This window comes from Heterodontus francisci, chromosome 10 (assembly GCF_036365525.1).
Source record: "Heterodontus francisci isolate sHetFra1 chromosome 10, sHetFra1.hap1, whole genome shotgun sequence".
In the NCBI taxonomy this organism is placed as follows: Eukaryota; Metazoa; Chordata; class Chondrichthyes; order Heterodontiformes; family Heterodontidae; genus Heterodontus; species Heterodontus francisci.
In genome coordinates this window covers 22,812,850-22,833,471 of record NC_090380.1, presented here as the reverse complement: position 1 = coordinate 22,833,471, position 20,622 = coordinate 22,812,850, and the positions used below count along the sequence as shown (strand labels likewise).

Genomic DNA, 20,622 nt, shown 5'->3' with positions numbered 1-20,622 from the left:
TGCAATTATTGTCCATCCTGAACTGCCCTCGAGAAGGAGGTGGTGAGTGATCATCTTGAACCAGTGCAGTCCATGTGGTGTAGGTACATCCAAAGTGCTGTTATGGAGGGAGTTCCAGGGCTTTGACCCAGTGACATGAAGGAACAGCCACATATTTCCAAGTCAGGATGATGTGTAACTTGGAGGGAATCTTGCAGGAGGTGGTGCATACCCACATTTGCATCGGAGAAGGTTAATATTTTGGATCGAGACTGTTAAGGAACACACAGGAGAGCCCCTGGAAAACTTGCAACTTGCCAACAGCAGAAGAAAGTATATAAGAAGCGGTTGACAAGGACACGGAGAGAAACTAATAATAATCCATGGCAATTGGTGAGCGAGGATTTTAATACTGACGGAGCTAACCATGTACAACATGCCTTGGCAACTCAAAGCTAATTCTCTTTTTACTGCTCAGTAAAGGTAATTTGATACATGATTACAGGAATCCACAAAGTATGACTGGAAGCAATGCTCTTGAAGTGGATTTGATTTCTTGTTTATTTCTCTTAGGACCTTTGTGAACAGATTGGTAGTTGAAATTCCACTTTTGCACAAACTCTGCACAAATTATGCAAATATGAATAAATAATTTCCTCCAGATTAAAGAAGTATTAAGATCCAGGACTGCAATGTTTCTCACTCATTGTTTCATTGGTACCTGGACTAGTTTGAAGGCAGCATCCATCAACACCACACCGAAGCACACAGAGCTGGGCATTCTGTGGCAGCTCCTGAGCAGTTAGACATACCCTATGACAAGGGCTGTCAACTCTAGTTGGACATACTGCTGGAGGTATCATCCTCTCCTTAACTCAGGACTCGGTACTCTACAAGCTGTTTCCAAGGTTGCACACTGAGACAAACATCAACTGCATCTGGAGAATGATCAACTCGGTGAAAAATATTCCTTGGTCTGCCCAAAGCCTGTTGGTCTTTCAGTGCAAGGAGATGTCCTTGACTGAGCATTGCAGACTTGCACATTCGAAGGTCCAGGACTAAATGCTGAGGAACGCACTAAAGCTTGGGACAGCAGCCGCAAAGGCTCAATGGGGAAAGGTCAGTCTAAAGCTGTCGCGCCATAGTATACCAAAGGGCTGCAACCTATGTATAACCCCCTCCTGCTGTATGCACCAAAGAATGTTGGGCATGAAATGTATATTATAAATATAACCTGTAATTTTAAGTGCAGTGAGTCACCTCAAAGTGCTACATACTATAGCAAAAGAAATTGACAGTATTTCACTTTATGTAATGTCAAATTTAAACTGTTATGTAATGTGCCTCTGCAAAATTTTATGAATGAAGTACATTTTGAGGAGAAAAGAAATTCCTGGAGAGGTCATCCCTTAACCTCCTGCCTCCAACTGCCTCCCATCAGACTTGCCATAGGGTGCCCAACAAGTCCATCTTCGCAATTAGAAAGTGAATAGACTCTATTAGCCAATTGACTGTCAAAAAGCATCCAGTCACCGAGCCATGTTTTCCTATGTCCAGTATTTTTATAACTCATAACCAGAGTGATTAAAGAATTTTTTTAAAAAAAAATTTTTATATTGCCCAGAGATTTTCCTCCGCTGTTGCTTGCAGCAGCATCCTAAAGACTATTCCTCAGATACTGAAGTAGTCCGTGTAGAAATGCAGCATGACCTGGACAATATCTTGTGGCAAGTAACATTCGCACCACACAAGTGCCAGGCAATGACCACCATCGATGGTTAACAAAAAAGTTAAAATAGCATGGAAAGATGATTAGCTAGCTAACCGGAAATAGAGAGTAGACATAAATGGGACACTTTCCGGTTGGCAAGATGTAACGAGTGGTGTGCCACAGGGATCTGTGCTGGGGCTTCAACTTTTCACAATTTATATAAATGACTTAGATGAAGGGACTGAAGGTATGGTTGCTAAATTTGCTGTTGACACAAAGATAGGTAGGAAAATAACTTGTGAAGAGGACATAAGGAGGATACAACGGATATAGTTGAGTAAGGTTCTGGCAAATGGAGTATAATGTGGGAAAATGTGAAATTGTCCATTTTGGCAGGCAATATAAAAAAGAAACATTTCATCTAAATGGTGAGAGATTGCAGAGCTCTGAGATGCAGAGGGATCTGGGTGTCCTACAGCATGAATTGCGAAAGGTTAGTATGCAGGTTCAGCAAGTAATGGGGAAAGTTAATAGAATGTTATTTTTTCTTGCAAGTGGAATTGAATAGGCAGGTAATGCTTCAATTATACCCAGCATTGGTGAGACCACTTCTAGAGTACTGTGTACAGTATTGGTCTCCTTATTTAAGGAAGGATGTAAATGTGCTGAAAACAGTTCAGAGAAGGTTTACTAGACTAATACCTGGAATGAGCAGGTTATCTGACGAGGAAAGGTTGGACAGGCTAGGCTTGTATCTGCTGGAGTTTAAAAGACTAAGAGGCAACTTGATTGAAACATATAAGACCCTCAGGGGTCTTGACAGGGTGGACGTGGAAAGGACGTTTCCCCTAGTGGCAGAATCTTGAACCAGGGGCACTGTTTAAAAGTAAGAGGTCGCCCATTTAAGACAGAGATGAGGAGAATTTGTTTCTCTCAGAGAGTCGTCAGTGGAAGCAGGATCTTTAAATACTTTTAAGGCAGTGGTAGATAGATTCTTGAAAACCAAGGGGGTGAAAGGTTATCGGGGATAGGCAGGAAAGTGGAGTCAAGGTTGCAACCAATTCAGCCATGATCTTGTTGAACTGTGGAGCAGGCGCTAGGGGCCGAGTGGCCTACTCCTGCTCCTAATTCCTATGTTCATATGAACAGGAAGGGCCCTGCTTCAGAATCCAATCTGTAGCTGATATCAGCAGTGGGAGGTGCTACAATTAGGCTGTGTCCTCGGGGCAAGAGAGAGGAAAAATGATCAGCCAGCCATGTTTCCTTCCCTTGATGACTGTCAAGTGTCCTCTGTTAATATATGTTGGCACTAGATTGCAACTTCGGCCTTCCTCGGCGAGATGGGTCAGTATCGCATAAGCTGGTACAATAAAAAAGCAGTTTTGAAATCATCTTAAATGACAATACATTGAAAACACCAGCTTCTCAGCAATTCATTTAAAGAACTTGCATTTATATAGCATCTTATTACAGCCTCAGGATGCCCCAAAGTTCTTCATAACCAATGTTTAATGTTTGAAGTGCAGTCACTTATTACAAAGGCAAAGGTGGCAGCCACCTGGTGCATAGCAAGATCCCACAAACAGCAAATGACCAGTTAATTAAAAATGAAAATGTGTTCAAAATTACAAAGGGTTTTGATAAGTGGGGATAAACTGTTTTCACTAGCAGAAGGATTGGTAACCAGAGGACACAGTTTCAAGGTAATTGCCAGAAGAACTAGAGGGGAGATGGGGGGGGAAAAATCATGCATCAGTTGCTGTGATCTGAAATGCACAGCCTAAAAGGTTGTTGGAAGCAGGAAGCAGTAACTTTCAATAGGAAATTTGATAGATACCAGAAAAGGAGAAATTTGCAGGGCTATGGGGAAAGAGCAGAGCAGTGGGATTAATGAGATACCTCTTTCAGACAGACGGCACAGGATGATGGGCCAAAAGGCCTTTTTCTGTGCTTATAGAATGATTCTATAACCAAAATGGGGAATGCCATGAATTAAGTACACTGGCCTCAGTCCACAGTCCTGTTAACTGCAGCCCTACCCTGAGAGAGGAACCTTCAAGGGACTTGCACTTTTCAGCCGCTCAACAAGAAATGAGAATAATTACAACATGACCGCCCTTCCAGAAACATTGCTGCTTTGGGGAGCTGCCTCCTTTCCTCCAGGCAGCAGCTGATGATCAGCCAACCTCATTGCAAAAAATAGTACTAAGAACAGGATCGGTGATGCGTGAAACAAACCACAAAGCTACATCTTGAGCCCTGCAGAGTTCTGACTTCCTTACAGAGTGTACAAGTTGGTAAATTGCCATACACAAACATTCAAAACTTATTCTTAAATTGAGTTTGGAGCAAATGATTAACATATTTATATCTTCAGATAAATAAATTGAACTGAATGATGCTACCAAAAATATCTGTGAGCAGCATCTAAAAGCAAGTCAGTTTACATGTATTCAGAATGACAACATTATTTGGACAAGAAGTTCTGAGAAATAAAACCACACTTATACGAACCAATACAAATAAACACTCCTTCCCACAAGCCTGAACATACAAAGGGAAGATGAGAATTCTAGAACAACTTGCACCTATACAGCACACTTAATGTAGAAAAATCATGGACAAAATCTGACACTGACTCAAAGAAGGAAATATTTATTTATTTATTTAGAGATACAGCACTGAAACAGGCCCTTCGGCCCACTGGGTCTGTGCCGACCAACAACCACCCATTTTTATACTAACCCGACAGTAATCCCATATCCCCTACCACCTACCTACACGAGGGGCAATTTACAACAGCCAATTTACCGATCACCTGCAAGTCTTTGACGGTGGGAGGAAACCGGAGCACCTGGCGAAAACCCACGCAGTCACAGGGAGATCTTGCAAACTCCGCACAGGCAGTACCCAGAATCGAACCCAGGTCCCTGGAGCTGTGAGGCTGCAGTGCTAACCACTGCGCCACTGTGCCGCCCATATGTTAGAACAGATGACCCAAAACTTGGTTAAAGATGTAGATTTTAAGGAGTGTCTTAAAGGAGGAGAGATCGAGAGGCAGAGGTGTTTAGGGAGGGAATGCCAGAGCTTTGGGCCTAGGTAGCTAAAGACACAGCTACCAATGGTGTGTTTGGTGCCCAAGAGCGTAGAATTGGAGGTATGCAGAGATCTGAGGGTTTTCGGGCTGAAGGAAGCTGATGGAGGGGTGAGACGATGGAAGGATTTGAGCACAAAACGAGAATTTTAAATTGGGGGCTGGGAGCCAACATAGGTCAGTGAGCATAGGAAGTGATGGCTGAATGGGACTTACAGCAAGTTAGGATACGGGGTGCAGAGTTTTGGATGAGCTTAAGCTTACGGAGGGTATTAGATGGGAGGCTGGATGGGACAGCATTGGAAAAGTCAAGTCTGGAGGTGACAAACATGGATGAGGGTGTTGGCAGATGAGCTGAGGTGGGGTGAACACGGACTGGGTAGTTAGACAGTGATGGCAAGGACATGAGGTTGGAATCTCAGTTCAGTGTCAAATAAGATGCCAATGCTGTGAGAAGGCTGGTCCAGTCAAAGACAGTGGCCAGAAGAGGATAATTCATCAGTGGCGAATAGAGTTTGTGCAGTGGGCTGAAGACAATGGCTTAGGTCTTCCCATTGTTTAACTAAAGGGAACTGTGGCACATCCACGACTGGGTGTCAGATAAGCAGGCTGACAACAGAGGACCAATGCTAGAGCCAAGAGAGGGGGTGGTGAGGTAAAGCTGAATGTCATCAGCATACGTTTTTGGATGATGATGCCAAGGAGCAGCATTAGATGATAAATAGGAATGAACGAAGGATGAATCCCTGGAGGACTTGAGAGTAAACGGTGCAGCAGCAGAAAAAGAAGCCATTGGAAGGATTCTCTGGCTGTGATTGGACAGATAAGAAAGGAATCAGGTGAGTGCAATGCCCCTTTGCTGGACAATGGTGGAGAGGCGTTGGAGGAGGGTAGTGTGATCAATCAGGTCAAAGGATACAAGCAGGTTGAGAAGGATAAGGAGTGATAATTTACCACGGTCACAGTCACAGAGGATGGAATTTGTGACTATGATTAGAGCTGTTTCAGTGCTGTGAAAGACACTGAAACTTGATTGGAGAGGTTTGATCATCGAGCTGTGGAAAAAGTGGGCACGGATATGGGAGAGAACAAGACATTCAAGGACTTTGGAGAGCAAAGAGAGATTGGAGGTGGGATGGTATCTTGGAAAGATAGAGGGATGGAGAACGCAGAAATGCTCCATCTGCAGGCTCATTTATGGCCTATATATTAACAGGAAGAGACTCTTGTTCCTAAGGAATAAACAGAGGTAAATCCATAAAGAAAAAATATCCTGCTGGTAGATCGTTAGTTTAAATTCAGCCTCAGTGCCTGATCTGGCCCAGCACATTTCTACCAGGAATAATACAGGTGAGACAAAGTTAGGGCTTTTCAGTACACTTAAATACAGAATAAACATACAACATATGAGCCTGAATTATAACAGCAGCTTCACAAAACTGACTAACACAGACCAGAACAAAAAAATCCTGTAGATTGACCTAGAGTTGATAAGCTGAAGATGCAAATAGCCACATGGGAATATGATGTAGTGGAGACTTGGCTCAAAACAGGGGAGGTAGTATTTTTAATTAAGGAAAATATTACGGTGCTAGGAAGAATGTCAAAGACAAATCTATTAGGATGAAATTGAAAAACAATAAAAGGAGCTATTAGACTACTTGGCATATTTTATAGGCCACCAAATAGTGGAAAGGAAATGGAGCAGTAAATTTGCAAGGAAATTACAGAGAGTGCAAGAACTATAGAGTATTGCTAATGGGAGACTTTATGCCAATATTGAATGGGGCAGTGATTGTGTTCAGGACGGAGAAAGGGAGGAATTTCTGAAATGTGTTCAGGAGAATTTTCTTGATCAGTATGTTTCCTGCCCAACAGGGAAGGAGGTATTTATTGCTGGATCTAGTCCAAGGGAATGAACTGGGTCAAGTGAAGAGTGTCACAATGGGAGAAGCATCTCGGGAACAGTGATCATAGTAATATAAAGATTAGTTATTGAGAAAGACAAGGAGCAATTGAGAGTAAAAATACTTAACTGCAGGAGAGCTAATTACAGCAAATTGAGGAGTGATCTGGCCCGGGTAAATTGGAGTCAAAGACTAGCAGGCAAAAAAGTAATGGTGCAATGGGCGATTTTTAAAGAGGACATAGCTCAGTTACAATGTAGGTACATTCCTACAAGGGGAAAGGAAGAGCGACTAAAGTCAGAGCTCATTGGGTGATGAAGGAGTTGGAGGGTAAGATGAAGCAGATAAAAGAGGCGCATCACAATTGTCGACTTGGTAATACAAAGGAGAACAAGGCTGAATATAAAAAGTGCAGAGAAGTGGGAAAGGAAATAAGAGGTACAAAGAGACAGCTGTGGAGTAGATTGGCAGCTAAAATAAAAGGGAATTCACAGATCTTCCTTAGGCATATTAACAGTAAAAGCATTGTTAGAGGAGCAGTGGGGCTTATTAGGGACCAAAATAGAGAACTGTTAGTGGAGGCAGAAGGCATTGATGAGGTACTGCATCTGTACTTTGCATCCAGGAGGTTGCTCGGATACTGGATGAGATTAAAAATAGATAACAGCATTGAAGAACTCAAGGACAAATATGTTCACTTGTTCGACACCTCAGGCACCCAATTTAATATCTCCACCACCGGCACACTGTGGCTGTAGTGTGTACAGTCTAGAGGATGCAATGCAGCAGCTCAACAAGCTTACTTTATCAGCACTCCACCACCACCACACCTCCACCACCCCCCCCCCCACCCCATCCTGTGACTTCCACCAATGAGAAAGTTAAGATAAACAATGGTGTGGGAATGCTACCTGCTCAAAGTTACACTCCAAGTGACACACCATTGTGACCTGAAAATCCATCACTGGTCCTTCCTCATGTTGGGTTACTATCCTGGGATTTTCGACCTAGCACCAACACTGAGCACATTATGGCAAGGACTACGGCTAGCTCAAAGAGAAGGCCAACCACCAGTTTCTTGAAGCAACTAGGAATTCTCTCAGTATTGCAATCAATTACATTTTGTTCTATTAACATATGATATGGAGGCTGTCATTTTTGGCGATTCCATTACCCTCAGACACCATCCACAAACTCCATACCCTCACCACCTTCACGGATAGTCTTAAGTCATCTGGAAACTTGGCACCCTGTTTAGCCCTGAACTGAACTCCCAGTCCAGTGTCCTCCACATCACAAAGACTGCCTACATCCAACTTCGTAACATCACCTGCCTCCACTCCTCTACTACAGGAACCCTCCTTCATGCTAACATCACCGCCACACTCAATGAATCCAAATGCTGTCATGCCAGTCTCTGGAAGATGGAGGTCCTGAGACTTCAACTCATTCAAAATTCTGCTGTCCATAACCCATCCTTCACCACGTCTTGTTTATACATTGCTTCTGGCCTCTATTGGCTCTTGGTTCCCTGAGAACTCAAATTTGAAATTCTCATCTTTGCGTTTAAATCTTTTCATGGTCTTGATACTCCCCATCTCTGTACCTTTCTCCAGTATGAAACATGACAACCCCCACCCCTGCCCTCCTCCAAACTCTTTTATCCTCCAGTACATTCTCCTTCCCATCGCCCTTCCAGTTGCAGCTGTACCACTCTGGAATTACCTTAGCCTCTCTCTCCTTAAAACCTCTAACTTTGATCAATGTTTTGGTCACCCTTCCCCATAACTCCACCTTTGACTCGTAATCAATTTTTCTTTTCTATAAACCTTGCCGAAGTGAGTTTGGATAGCTTTCTACATGAAAAGCACAATATATGTGCAGGTTGTGATTATTATTGCTGCTATTTTCCTAGTGATTTCTGTGGTGAGCTCCCAGCACCCACTTTCAGCTGTTGTTAGGAGTTTATTGCAATTTCTGGAAGCAGTATGTAGCGACATGTCTCGAATCCCACCAACACGCCCCTTCCCACCACTGTTGGCATGGGTGTACCAATCCACAGGTGGGCACAATCTCGACTTAACTCTTTCTTTACAACTGGTCATAGACCTAGCTTCTGCAGCTCAGAACGTATTTTACAAAATATAAACTATTAAAAATGGCTCAATATTTTGTTCTAAAATTCAATTGAAAGAGAGCAAAATAACTTGCATTTACACAGTGCCTTTCATGACCATGTCCCAAAGTGCCTCAGAGACAATGAAGTACTTGAAGTGTAGTCACGACAGTAATGTAGGAAACATGGTAGTCAATTTGCGCACATCAAGGTCCCACAAACAGCAATATGATAATGACCAGATTATCTGTTTTTTTAATGATGTTGGTTGAGGTATAATTATTGGTCAGGTAGAACTCCTCCGCTCTTCTTCCAAACAGTGCCATAGGATCTTTTACGTCTACCTGAGAGGCTAAATGGGGACTCAGTTAACGTCTCATCTGAAATACAGCATCTCTGACAGTGCAGCATTCCCTCAGTATGACACTAAAGTATTAGCCTGGATTATGTGCTCAAGTCTCTGGAGTTGAGCTTGAACCTACAAGCTTCTGACTCAGGTAAAGATGCTATCCATAGCTGCCACACTCAACTGATGCAGATTTTGAGAGCAATTCAATTTCCAGAACTCATTTTAAAGTGCATTCAAGTGCCCGGCTGTAAAAGGAACACCAGCTTCTGTTGAGAGGAAGTTTTGAATCAAATTCCACAAAATCCAAATAGGTGCATTTTTAGATTTTGAGCTATATGTTTTTGTTCATTGAGAGCCAGATGGGTATACTGATGGCAGTGTAATATAAATCTTCCTGCTTCTAGAGAGTAGATCGTTAATGTCAACAGCAGCACGTGATTTAAGCACTGGAGCCAAATATTTTCATCCACATAATATTTTGATAGGTAGAGTTGGAAATTTAAGCTTCATTTCAATCTTGGGGTAACATACATTGAAGCAAGGAAGTGCAGATGTTGCACATACCAGTCAATTACCAAGCAAATCAAAAGTTAATTTGGGGTTAAGTTCATGTCCCCCTCAGTCCTTTAAACAGCAGTTACAACTTGAATTTATATAAACCACATAAGGAGATGTTAGGGCAGATGAGCAAAGAAATAGGTTTTAAGAAGTGTCTTAAAGGAGGAGTGAGAGACAGAGGAAAGAAAGGCAGAGGGGTTCAGGAAGGGCATTCCAGAGCTTAGGGACTTGGCAGCTAAAGACACAGTCACCAGTGGTGGAGTGATTAAAATCAGGGTACTCAAGAGACCAGAACTGGAGGAGCACAGAGCTCTTGGAGGGTTGTAGGGCTGCAGGAGATTACAGAGATAGATACAGAGAGGGCATGGAGGGTTTTGAAAACAAGGATAAAAATCTTAAAAATCAAGGTGGTGTTTAACCGGAAGCCAAATGTAGGTCAGCGAGCACAGGGGTGAAAGGTGAATTGGTGAGAGTTTTGGATGCAAAGTTAGCACTTGTTACATGAATATAGAAACAGTGCATAGACAATCTATAAACTACAAGTATTCGATCTGAGCAACATTCACTTTATATTAAAATTCCAGACAATCTAAAGTATTGCAAAGTCTGCTTGCTTGCTGCAGACAACAGAAAAGCAACAGCAGAGAACAGCCATTTAACAAGTCGGAGAACAACAAAAAAATGTTTCTAAAGCTGCTGTATCAAGCTTTAGGACCTTTGAAAGTAACGTTTGCTTTCAATCTACTGGAAGAAGCTGAAGCAGGCCCAGGACCCAGTGGTCAATTAGACATGCAGACCAGAGTTCAATAGTTAAACAAGTCAAGTTTATTCACTCACCGCAGTTGTGTAGTGGTAAACCAAACAGCTACAGGAATGGCTTTTCCACATACCTCTTCTCACTCATAGCTCCTTCCTCTCCAAACTCATCTCTCCAACTAAACTATTTCTCTTCCTTTTATCCTTTTAGGCTCGGAGGTGTTCCTGATTAAAGGCAATTAAGGTCAAGGATTTCTTAAAGCTACACCGCCTTGCCTTAGTCATTCTGATATTTTATATAACTCCTTATTGAGGATACAAAGCTCTCAAAAGAATTTTGGCTTACCAATTATCCCTCTCACCATCTGTTATACTATAAATATCCTGTAAATTACCATCACTGACATGGAGATTTTATGGAGCAGTTTTATTTTGTCACGAAAATAAGTTGATGAAATTGCTATGAATATCTTTATCTTTATTAAACCATTCTTCTGTAGGAAAATTAAGATTCCCACTGCAGCTTACAGCCCTCTGGGTGAATCGGGAATATCTCTGCTGCCACTCACCCATTTTTCAACTGTAATTGTTCATTCTACAGGGTGGATTAACAAACACTCCAACAATACACCAGTTAAATGACTTGTTATCTGCATGTCCAGCATTAAAAAATCATTACTGTAAGTACGTCATGATTGGCTGCTATTTCTTCACTCCACTGACAAGATTGTTTCCTCACAAATTGCAACCTTACTAAAAGTGTAATGCTGTGATTTTTAAAAAGGCAACAGCCAGTTTTTTTTTAATTAAAAAGGAATATAAATTGCATTTTAAAGGAAACAAACCAAGATATTTACATTATCCACATTCTTGGAATGTTCAGTTTCCACATATAACTAATGCTCAACCAAACAGGGATATATACCTAAAAGAAAAGCAAAATACTGCAGATAATGGAAACCTGAAATAAGAACAGAAAATGCCGGAAAGCACTCAGCAGGTCCGGCAGCACCTGTGGAGAGAGAAGTACTCTCAGCACAGATGCTCCCTGACCTGCTGAGTATTTTTGAACATCTGTTTTTAAGAGAAATGTACTTTGTGTGCTTTTATTTTAAATGATTAGTGTTAATGTAATATTTGCATTGCTCAGGTGGTCTTCCCCAATTCCACTGCAGGCAAGGAGTGGTATGTCTTTGGGTTCTTAATTCTAGATACTTGTCTTCTGACAGCTTCTCAGATCACCCTTTTGGCAAATGCTCATTCCCAACAGCCCACAATAAGTCTTCAGTTATGGTGCAGAGAAAGAAAGAAAGAACCTGCATTTATACAGTACCTTCCATGATTCCAGGATGTCCCAAACCATTTTACAGCCAATTAAGTACTTTTGAAGTGCAGTCACTGTTGTAATATAGGAAATGCAGCAGCCAAGTTGCACGCAAGAAAGTCTCACAAACAGCAATGTGATAACGACCAAATAATCTGCCTTAGTGATGTTGGTTGAGGGATAAATATTGGCAGGACACCAGGAAGAACTCGCCTGCTTTTCTTTGAAGCAGTGTACCTGAGAGGGCAGGCAGGGTCTCGGTTCAACATCTCATCTGGCACATCTGACAATGCAGCAATCCTTCAGTACTGCACTCGAGTGTCAGCCTGGATTAGGTGTCAAGTATATTATCAAGTCTATGGAGCTTCAAGCATAAACTAGAAAACTCTCATTAGTGTATTTCAGCTCACATGCCTTCACGTGATCTTCCTCAACTTCAGTAGCAGGTAAATGCTTTACTGGACAGTGACTTAGGCTACAAGCTGTCACGCAGATTTAAACATAGAACATATAGAACATAAAACAGTACAGCACAGTACAGGCCCTTCGGACCACGATGTTGTGCCGAACCTTTAACCTACTCGAAGATCAAACTAACTACCTTAGTTTAGTTTAGGGATACAGCACTGAAACAGGCCCTTCGGCCCACCGAGGCTGTGCCAACCATCAACCACCCATTTATACTAATCCTACACTAATCCCATATTCCTACCACATCCCCACTTGTCCCTATCACGTACCTATACTAGGGGCAATTTATAATGGCCAATTTACCTACCAACCTGCAAGTCTTTTGGCATGTGGGAGGAAACCGGAGCACCCGGAGAAAACCCACGCAGACACAGGGAGAACTTGCAAACTCCACACAGGCAGTACCCGGAATCGAACCCGGGTCCCTGGAACTGTGAGGCTGCGGTGCTAACCACTGCGCCGCCTTCATTCTACTATCATCCATGTACCTATCCAAGAGTCGCTTAAATGTCCCTAATATATCTGCTTCTACTACCACCGCTGGCAGCGCATTCCACACACCCACCACTCTCTGTGTAAAGAACCTACCTCTGACATCTCCCCGAAACCTTCCTCCAATCACCTTAAAATTATGCCCCCTGGTGATAGCCTTTCCACCCTGGGAAAAAGTCTCTGGCTATCCACTCTATCTATGCCTCTCATCATCTTGTACCCCTCTATCAAGTCACCTCTCATCCTTCTTCGCTCCAATGAGAAAAGCCCTAGCTCCCTCAATCTTTCTTCGTAGGACATGCCCTCCAGTCCAGGCAGCATCCTGGTAAATCTTCTCTGCACCCTCTCTAAAGCTTCCACATCCTTCCTATAATGAGGCGACCAGAACTGAACACAATATTCCAAGCGTGGTCGAACCAGGGCTTTATAGAGCTGCAGCATAACCTCGTGGCTCTTAAACTCAATCCCCCTGTTAATGAAAGCCAACACACCATACGCCTTCTTAACAACCCTATCAACTTGGGTTGCAACTTTGAGCGATCTATGGACATGGACCCCAAGATCACTCTGTTTCTCCACACTACCAAGAATCCTGTCTTTAAGCCTGTATTCCGCATTCAAATTCGACCTTCCAAAATGAATCACTTCACACTTTTCCAGGTTGAACTCCATCTGCCACTTCTCAGCCCAGCTCTGCATCCTGTCAATGTCCCGTTGCAACCCACAACAGCCTTCCACACTATCCACAGCTCCAGCAACCTTCGTGTCATCAGCAAACTTGCTAACCCAGCCTTCCACTTCCTCATCCAAGTCATTTATAAAAATCACAAAGAGCAGAGGTCCCAGAACAGATCCTTGTGGAACACCACTGGTCACCGAGCTCCATGCTGAATACTTTCCATCTACTACCACCCTCTGACTTCTATGGGCCAGCCAATTTTGTATCCAGACAGCCAACTTTCCCTGAATCCCATGCCTCCTTACTTTCTGAATGAGCCTACCATGGGGAACCTTATCAAACGCTTTGCTAAAATCCATATACACCACATCCACTGCTCTTCCTTCATCAATGTGTTTTGTCACATCTTCAAAGAATTCAATAAGGCTTGTGAGGCATGACCTGCCCCTCACAAAGCCATGCTGACTGTCTCTAATCAAACCATGCTTTTCCAAATAATCATAAATCCTGTCTCTCAAAATCCTCTCCAATAATTTGCCCACTACCGACATAAGACTGACTGGTCTATAATTCCCAGGGTTATCCCTATTCCCTTCTGTACCTTCTCAAAAGTCCTTACTCAAGTGTGGTGCTCAGAACTGGATGCAGTATTTCAGCTAGGGCCGAAATAGTATATTACACGGGTTTAGCATAACTTCCTGGCTTTTGGACTCTATGCTTTTATTTATAAAGCTTAGGATCCCATACACCCTTCAAAGATTTGTGCACAAATGCCCCCAGGTCTTGCTGTTCTTGCACCCCCTTTAGTCCAATCTTTCTTTTCTTCTTGATATTTCTTTCTAACCTACCCTCCTTCTCAGTCATTCCTCTGTTTCTATCAATCTTTAAATCTCATTGATGAAGGAGATACACTGTTGGTTCCATCGTTCACTAAGGTCCCAGATGCCCCATTGCCTTTGCCATTATCAGCTCACATTTCCAGCAAATTACAGACTGAAGATTTTTCGAGCTGAAGGGTGAGGGGAGAAAGTCTAACTGATGACGTGTGCTGCGAGATGCCCTGCTCCAACAAGATGTGGCCCAATATCTACATTCAGGGTTTTAAGTATTTAAACAAGCTGTGAGTGAACCTATTTTTAGACCAAAAAATATAGTCACAGAAAATGATCATTTGTGACTGTTTAGGACCACTTTGGTCCAAATAAAAGTAAATGAAATGAATGACTAGTTAATCTGCTTTTTCAGTGGTGTATTTTAGTTGAGGTAGGAATGTTGGTCACGATACCTGAAAAAACAAAACCCAGCCTTCTTTAAATTGTTCCAAAGGATCTTGTAATTCCATCTGAACAGGCAGACAAAGCACGGTTTAGTGGCTCACCCAAAGGATGGCACCTCTGACAACACAGCACTGCCTCAAAACTGCACTGAAGTTTCAAGTTAGGTTAAGTACTCAGTGCTGGAGTGGGGCCTGACTCAACAATGTCTGACTCAGACTTAAGAGTCCTACCAATTGAGTCAAGTTAACAAATACAGTGGAGTTGGGAAGTCAGCCAAAGCTGGCTACTATAGAATGGCACCAGTTATTCTGAAGGAACAGTATCCCAAGTCATACCCCACACTTGATAGTAGAGTATTCAACTGTACAAGAAAGAATATGGTCATACGTTGTATACACACTACAAACACGGAGACAATAGTAAATAACAAAAGACTCCATTACTTTGTATGATAATAACACCAGCAGCTAGCAGTCAGCCAACCTCCCACTACTTGGATAAAGTAATGACAACAGTGAAGTCATACCGTGAAGCTGTTGTTGACGTTTTTTGTGCTTGATTCGGCAACGCTTGCATCAGATAGGTCAACTTCATCAAAAATAAGGGACTGTGAAGTGTAAAGGAAAAACAGAACAGTGTAAATAAAAGTGCCGACTCACTCTGCATAATTCTTTTCTTGTGGTGAACCAGATATCTGACGCAATCTAACCTAATCATTAACCTAATCGATTGCTATGTTTAAAAATATCCAAACTAAGCCGTTGAAAAATCTACAGCCATCTGCAGAGTTTCTATCTTCTCAATTAAGGAGTGGCTACTCACCACTGCAAGAACAAGTCTGGAGGCTTTAGGTACAGATTGGTTAAGGACAAGGCTTAGGGACCCCAAGTAGGGCTGCAAACTCTAGTGGGACATATTCCTGGAGGTTTCATCACAGGACCTCCCACCTCCAACAGCCCACCCAAACAACCTTTCTTCCCCATTTCCAATGTTTTTACAATTAATAATGCAAGTGTTCAAAGAAATTGAAAGAAAAACTCTTTTTAATGCCCCACTGATTTTTCTCCCAGATTTCTCATAGCAGCATATAAGAGATTAATCTGAAATTCCTGGAGATTCCAGGACATCATAAAGGGCCGGCAACACTTACCCCAATTGAGTACAGGGTTATTACTGGAGGTTAATTGGCTTAAAATGCGCAGCTTACCAAAACAATTTTCCACTTCTGTTCCAGCTGGGACCATCCTCCCATCTACAAGGCACAGGTCAGGAGCATGATGGAATACTTTCCATTTGCCTGGGTTAGTGTAGCTCCAACAACATTCCAGAAGCTCAACACCATCCAAACAAAGCAACCCACTTGAACAGCACTCTATGCACCACCTAAAAACATTCACTCCCTCCATCAGTGGCAGCAGTGTGTGCCATCTATAAGATGCACTACAGCAACTTGTCAAGGCTCCTTTGACAGCATCTTGCAAAGCCACAACCTCTAACATGTGGAATAACAAGGGCAATAGATGCATGGGAACAACACCACCTGCAAGTTTCCCTCCAAGTAATACACCACCCTGACATGGAACGATCGAGTCATATAAGGCATAGAAGGAGGCCATTCAGCTCATCAAGTCCATACCAGCTCTCTAAGAACAATCCAGTCAGTCCTACTCACCCGCTCAATCCCCATAGTCCTGCACATTTATTTCTTTCAAGTGCCCATTCAATTTTCTTTTGAAATCATTGATCGTCTCCGCTTTCACCACCCTCATGGGCAGCGAGTACTAGGTCATTACCACTCACTGCGTAAAATGTTCTTCCTCACATTCCCTCTGCATCTCTTGCCCAAAGCCTTCAATCTGTGTCCCCTATATCTCAGTCTCTCTCCCCCTCAGAGTTACTGGATTTCAGTCACTCCGCAACCCCCCACACCCAGGGTTACCGGATCTCTGACTCTCTCCCAACCACATCCCCCTCCACTACCCCCACCACCCCCCCCAAATCGGGGTTAGCGGATATCAACGCTCCTTCACTGTTGCTGGGTCTCCTGGATCTCTCTCATTATCATCACTAGATGTACCTACATGACACAGACCGCATAGGTTCAAAAAAGCGGCTCACCACAACCTTATTAAGGGCAATTAGGAATGGGCAAACATCCCAGGGATGAATAAAAGGGTCCAATTGGTTCCAAGCTTGCATCTCCAACATGGCATCTTGGTGTTACCTCAACCCCATGCTTAGTGTACAAATCATACTTACAATAAAAATCAGTGGATTAGCCAGGCTTTTTTGTTAGAGGGGTTGGTGGCAGGAGAGGTCGTTGCCCTTAACACTTATTGTTCATTAAAGCTGTGAAGGTGTCAGTATAGTAGGACAAGCACTTTTTCACATTTCGTACTCGGCATCGAACACTCCCAAGTCAAGCATGATGCAGACGCAGTTTAGAACTCCCTCTATTCTGTGCCAATAATACCCTTAATCCAGACTTCAGAAGAGGAACATTCCATTTCCCACACCAACCATCCGTGAGATCTCTCTGAACACGATTGCCAATTCAATGCTAAATTACAACCAATTTTCTACCGTAGACACCGGCTCAGTTGGAGCTCAGATAACACTGCTCACTTTAGTTAGAATTTATACAGCCACAGTAAGTATAGACATTCTATCTAAACAATCTGGCTACAGTCTCAAACCCAAGTCCCTTAGGTGGAAGTGCCAAATAATGATGAGATCTCAACAATTTTGTTGCTTTAATTGGTTGAAGCTGAAAGAAACTGAGTAGTATACTTTGCAACATGTGTCTGTTTACATATTTTCTAAGACAGCATTAGACATATGACAACACTCAAAGGGGGTTGGAATACACTGACTTTTTATAAAAGTCTAGAACAGCCAACAATTCCGTTGAAGTCCTGACCAAATCCATCAGAAAACAACTCATTAAAACCAAATGATCCAGAAGTATGACACAACAGAATTCTGTCCAAAAATTATGCTCACTTTGTGAGAATATAAAGTTAAACATGTCAATTCTTTGCTTCCTGGTATATTAGTGAGCTGCTGAAAAAGCATCTCAACTTTCAAGCCAAAATCTTGTCAATCATTTTTAAGAGTGAGATAAATGTTCAGCACCTGCAAAAAAACTCATTTCCACTTGCCTTCAGTTCCACATTTGTTGCAATTGTTTACAAAGACAAATGAAATGATTGTACAAAATTAGTTCATTTTAGCCCTATCTAAAAGTTAACAGTTAGTTTAGTGCATGTTACCTGGGCCCACTGCCCTCCCCCAGCCACACCTGCTCTTTGTTTTCTCAATGAAATTGATCCGGATGAAACTGACGAGCACAGCTGCCGATACTTCAATCTCCGATCCTGCTGTCTTCACAGTCCAGAGTGTCTGCAGCCACGGCATGCGGTAAGTCCATTGAGGTGAAGAAGGAGCTGCGGGACCCGAGAGAAGTCCTGTGAAAAGGTGCCCCGAACACCCAAAACATCCACGAACGGCCCCCCCGGCCGCAACTTCAAAGCGCCCGCAGGAGATGGCTCGGAGAGCATCTGCAGCGCACTGTCGGCAATGCTGCATGCCTTTATTTAAACCACTGCAAAAAAAAAACCCTTAGCAAATGTAATCACCTCTAAGTCTGCCAAATGATGCTTCACCTCCCGAAGGACGTGGATGAGCTTTCCGGACGTCGATGGTGGGCACTGAGGAAATGGCTTATTACCTGCACCAGATTCCACCCCTTCCACCCGTCCCCTTCCCTGCTCCACCCTCTCAGCTCACCCCCTCACAACCCCGTCCCAGCCCGCCCCCCCCCTCGCACCATCTTCACCCCGCACCCCCTTCCCCTGCACCCCCCCCCCCACCCCCTCCCTCTACCCCTCCCCCTTGCATCCCCTCCTCCCACCGGCACCATCCTACACCTGTGTAGGGGCCCCAACAACCCCACTGCCTTGTGGGCGTCTCAGGAGAGACCAAGGCTAAGGGAGTAAACCCTAACAGAAAATCCGGAGCGGAACCCCGTAGGCGGTCATGTGTCACCTTTGGCATGTTTCCGGCAGTTCCTGCAGCCATACTGGTGCCAAACGTCGTGTCCTGCACTCCTTTGGACCCCACCAGAAAGGCCGAGAGGGGGGTTTTGACGACTGGGCAACTCTCAACCTCCATAAATTTGCCCAGGCATGCGCCATGGAGAGGTCACTCCATAGTTGCCTCACAGCGACTAAAACAACACGGAAGGCAGCAGTTACGGGTTATAAGTCCAGATAAATTGGCGTAGAAACTGGGCGCCACGGGTTGCCTTTGTCGGTGGGAGAGGTCATTGCACCTCACTGGACAGCTACCGCCCGCCTCAAACCGGGCAGCCCCCGGTCAATAAGGTTCTGTCCCGCCACAGTCTGCCTGCTTCAATGGGTGCTTGGAGCTCAGGGTCATTGCCCGAAAGGTGGACTGATACACCGCACCAAACAACATGAAAAAAGGAAAGAAGGTACCAGCCCTTCGCTTTGCAAGCTGGAACGTCAGAACTATGTGTCCTGGCCTGTCGGAAGACCTTACACAAATCAACGATTCTCTGAAGACCGCCATCATTAACAACGAGCTCAGTAGATTCAATGTGGACATTGCAGCACTTCAGGAGACTCGCCTCCCCGCGAGTGGCTCTCTAGCAGAGCAAGACTACACCTTCTTCTGGCAGGGCAGGGATCCTGAAGAACCAAGACAGCATGGAGTGGGCTTCGCCATCAGAAACTCCTTGCTCAGCATGATAGAGCCTCCCTCAAATGGCTCGGAACGCATACTGTCCATCCGACTGCTCACCACCTCTGGTCCAGTACACCTACTCAGCATCTATGCTCCAACACTCTGCTCCGCACCTGAAGCTAAAGACCAGTTCTATGAACAACTCCATAACATCATTAGCAGCATCCCCAACACCGAACACCTATTCCTGCTGGGGGACTTTAATGCCAGGGTTGGGGCCGACCATGACTCATGGCCCTCCTGCCTTGGGCGCTATGGCGTTGGAAGGATGAATGAGAACGGGCAGAGACTGCTTGAGTTGTGTACCTATCATAACCTCTGCATCACCAACTCGTTCTTTCACACTAAACCCTGTCACCAGGTTTCATGGAGGCACCCAAGATCACGTCGTTGGCACCAGCTAGACCTCATTGTCACAAGGCGAGCCGCCTTAAACAGTGTTCAAATCACACGCAGCTTCCACAGTGCGGACTGCGACACCGACCACTCCCTGGTGTGCAGCAAGGTTAGACTCAGACCAAAGAAGTTGCATCATTCCAAGCAGAAGGGCCACCCGCGCATCAACACGAGCAGAATTTCTCACCCACAGCTGTTACAAAAATTTCTAAATTCACTTGTAACAGCCCTTCAAAACACTCCCACAGGGGATGCTGAGACCAAGTGGGCCCACATCAGAGACGCTATCTATGAGTCAGCTTTGACCACCTACGGCAAAAGTGCGAAGAGAAATGCAGACTGGTTTCAATCTCATAATGAAGAGCTGGAACCTGTCATAGCCGCTAAGCGTATTGCACTTTTGAACTACAAGAAAGCCCCCAGCGATTTAACATCCGCAGCACTTAAAGCAGCCAGAAGTACTGCACAAAGAACAGCTAGGCGTTGCGCAAACGACTACTGGCAACACCTATGCAGCCATATTCAGCTGGCCTCAGACACCGGAAACATCAGAGGAATGTATGATGGCATGAAGAGAGCTCTTGGGCCAACCATCAAGAAGATCACCCCCCTCAAATCTAAATCGGGGGACATAATCACTGACCAACGCAAACAGATGGACCGCTGGGTTGAGCACTACCTAGAACTGTACTCCAGGGAGAATGCTGTCACTGAGACTGCCCTCAATGCAGCCCAGCCTCTACCAG

General features: G+C 44.0%; 1 protein-coding gene across 8 annotated transcripts in view; it reads right to left on the bottom strand.

Moving 5' to 3' along the window:
- The window catches only part of dgkh (diacylglycerol kinase, eta), a 640,503-nt gene that overhangs the window by 336,952 nt on the left and 282,929 nt on the right, over nucleotides 1–20,622 (bottom strand). For all 8 annotated transcript variants that reach the window (XR_010975789.1, XR_010975788.1, XR_010975790.1 and 5 more), the window contains one exon: nucleotides 15,240–15,320. Coding sequence is in view for 5 of the 8 variants with exons in the window: in XM_068040243.1 (XP_067896344.1) it covers nucleotides 15,240–15,320 (81 nt within the window). In the remaining 3 variants the exon portion in view is untranslated. The remainder of the gene's footprint in view (nucleotides 1–15,239; nucleotides 15,321–20,622) is intronic.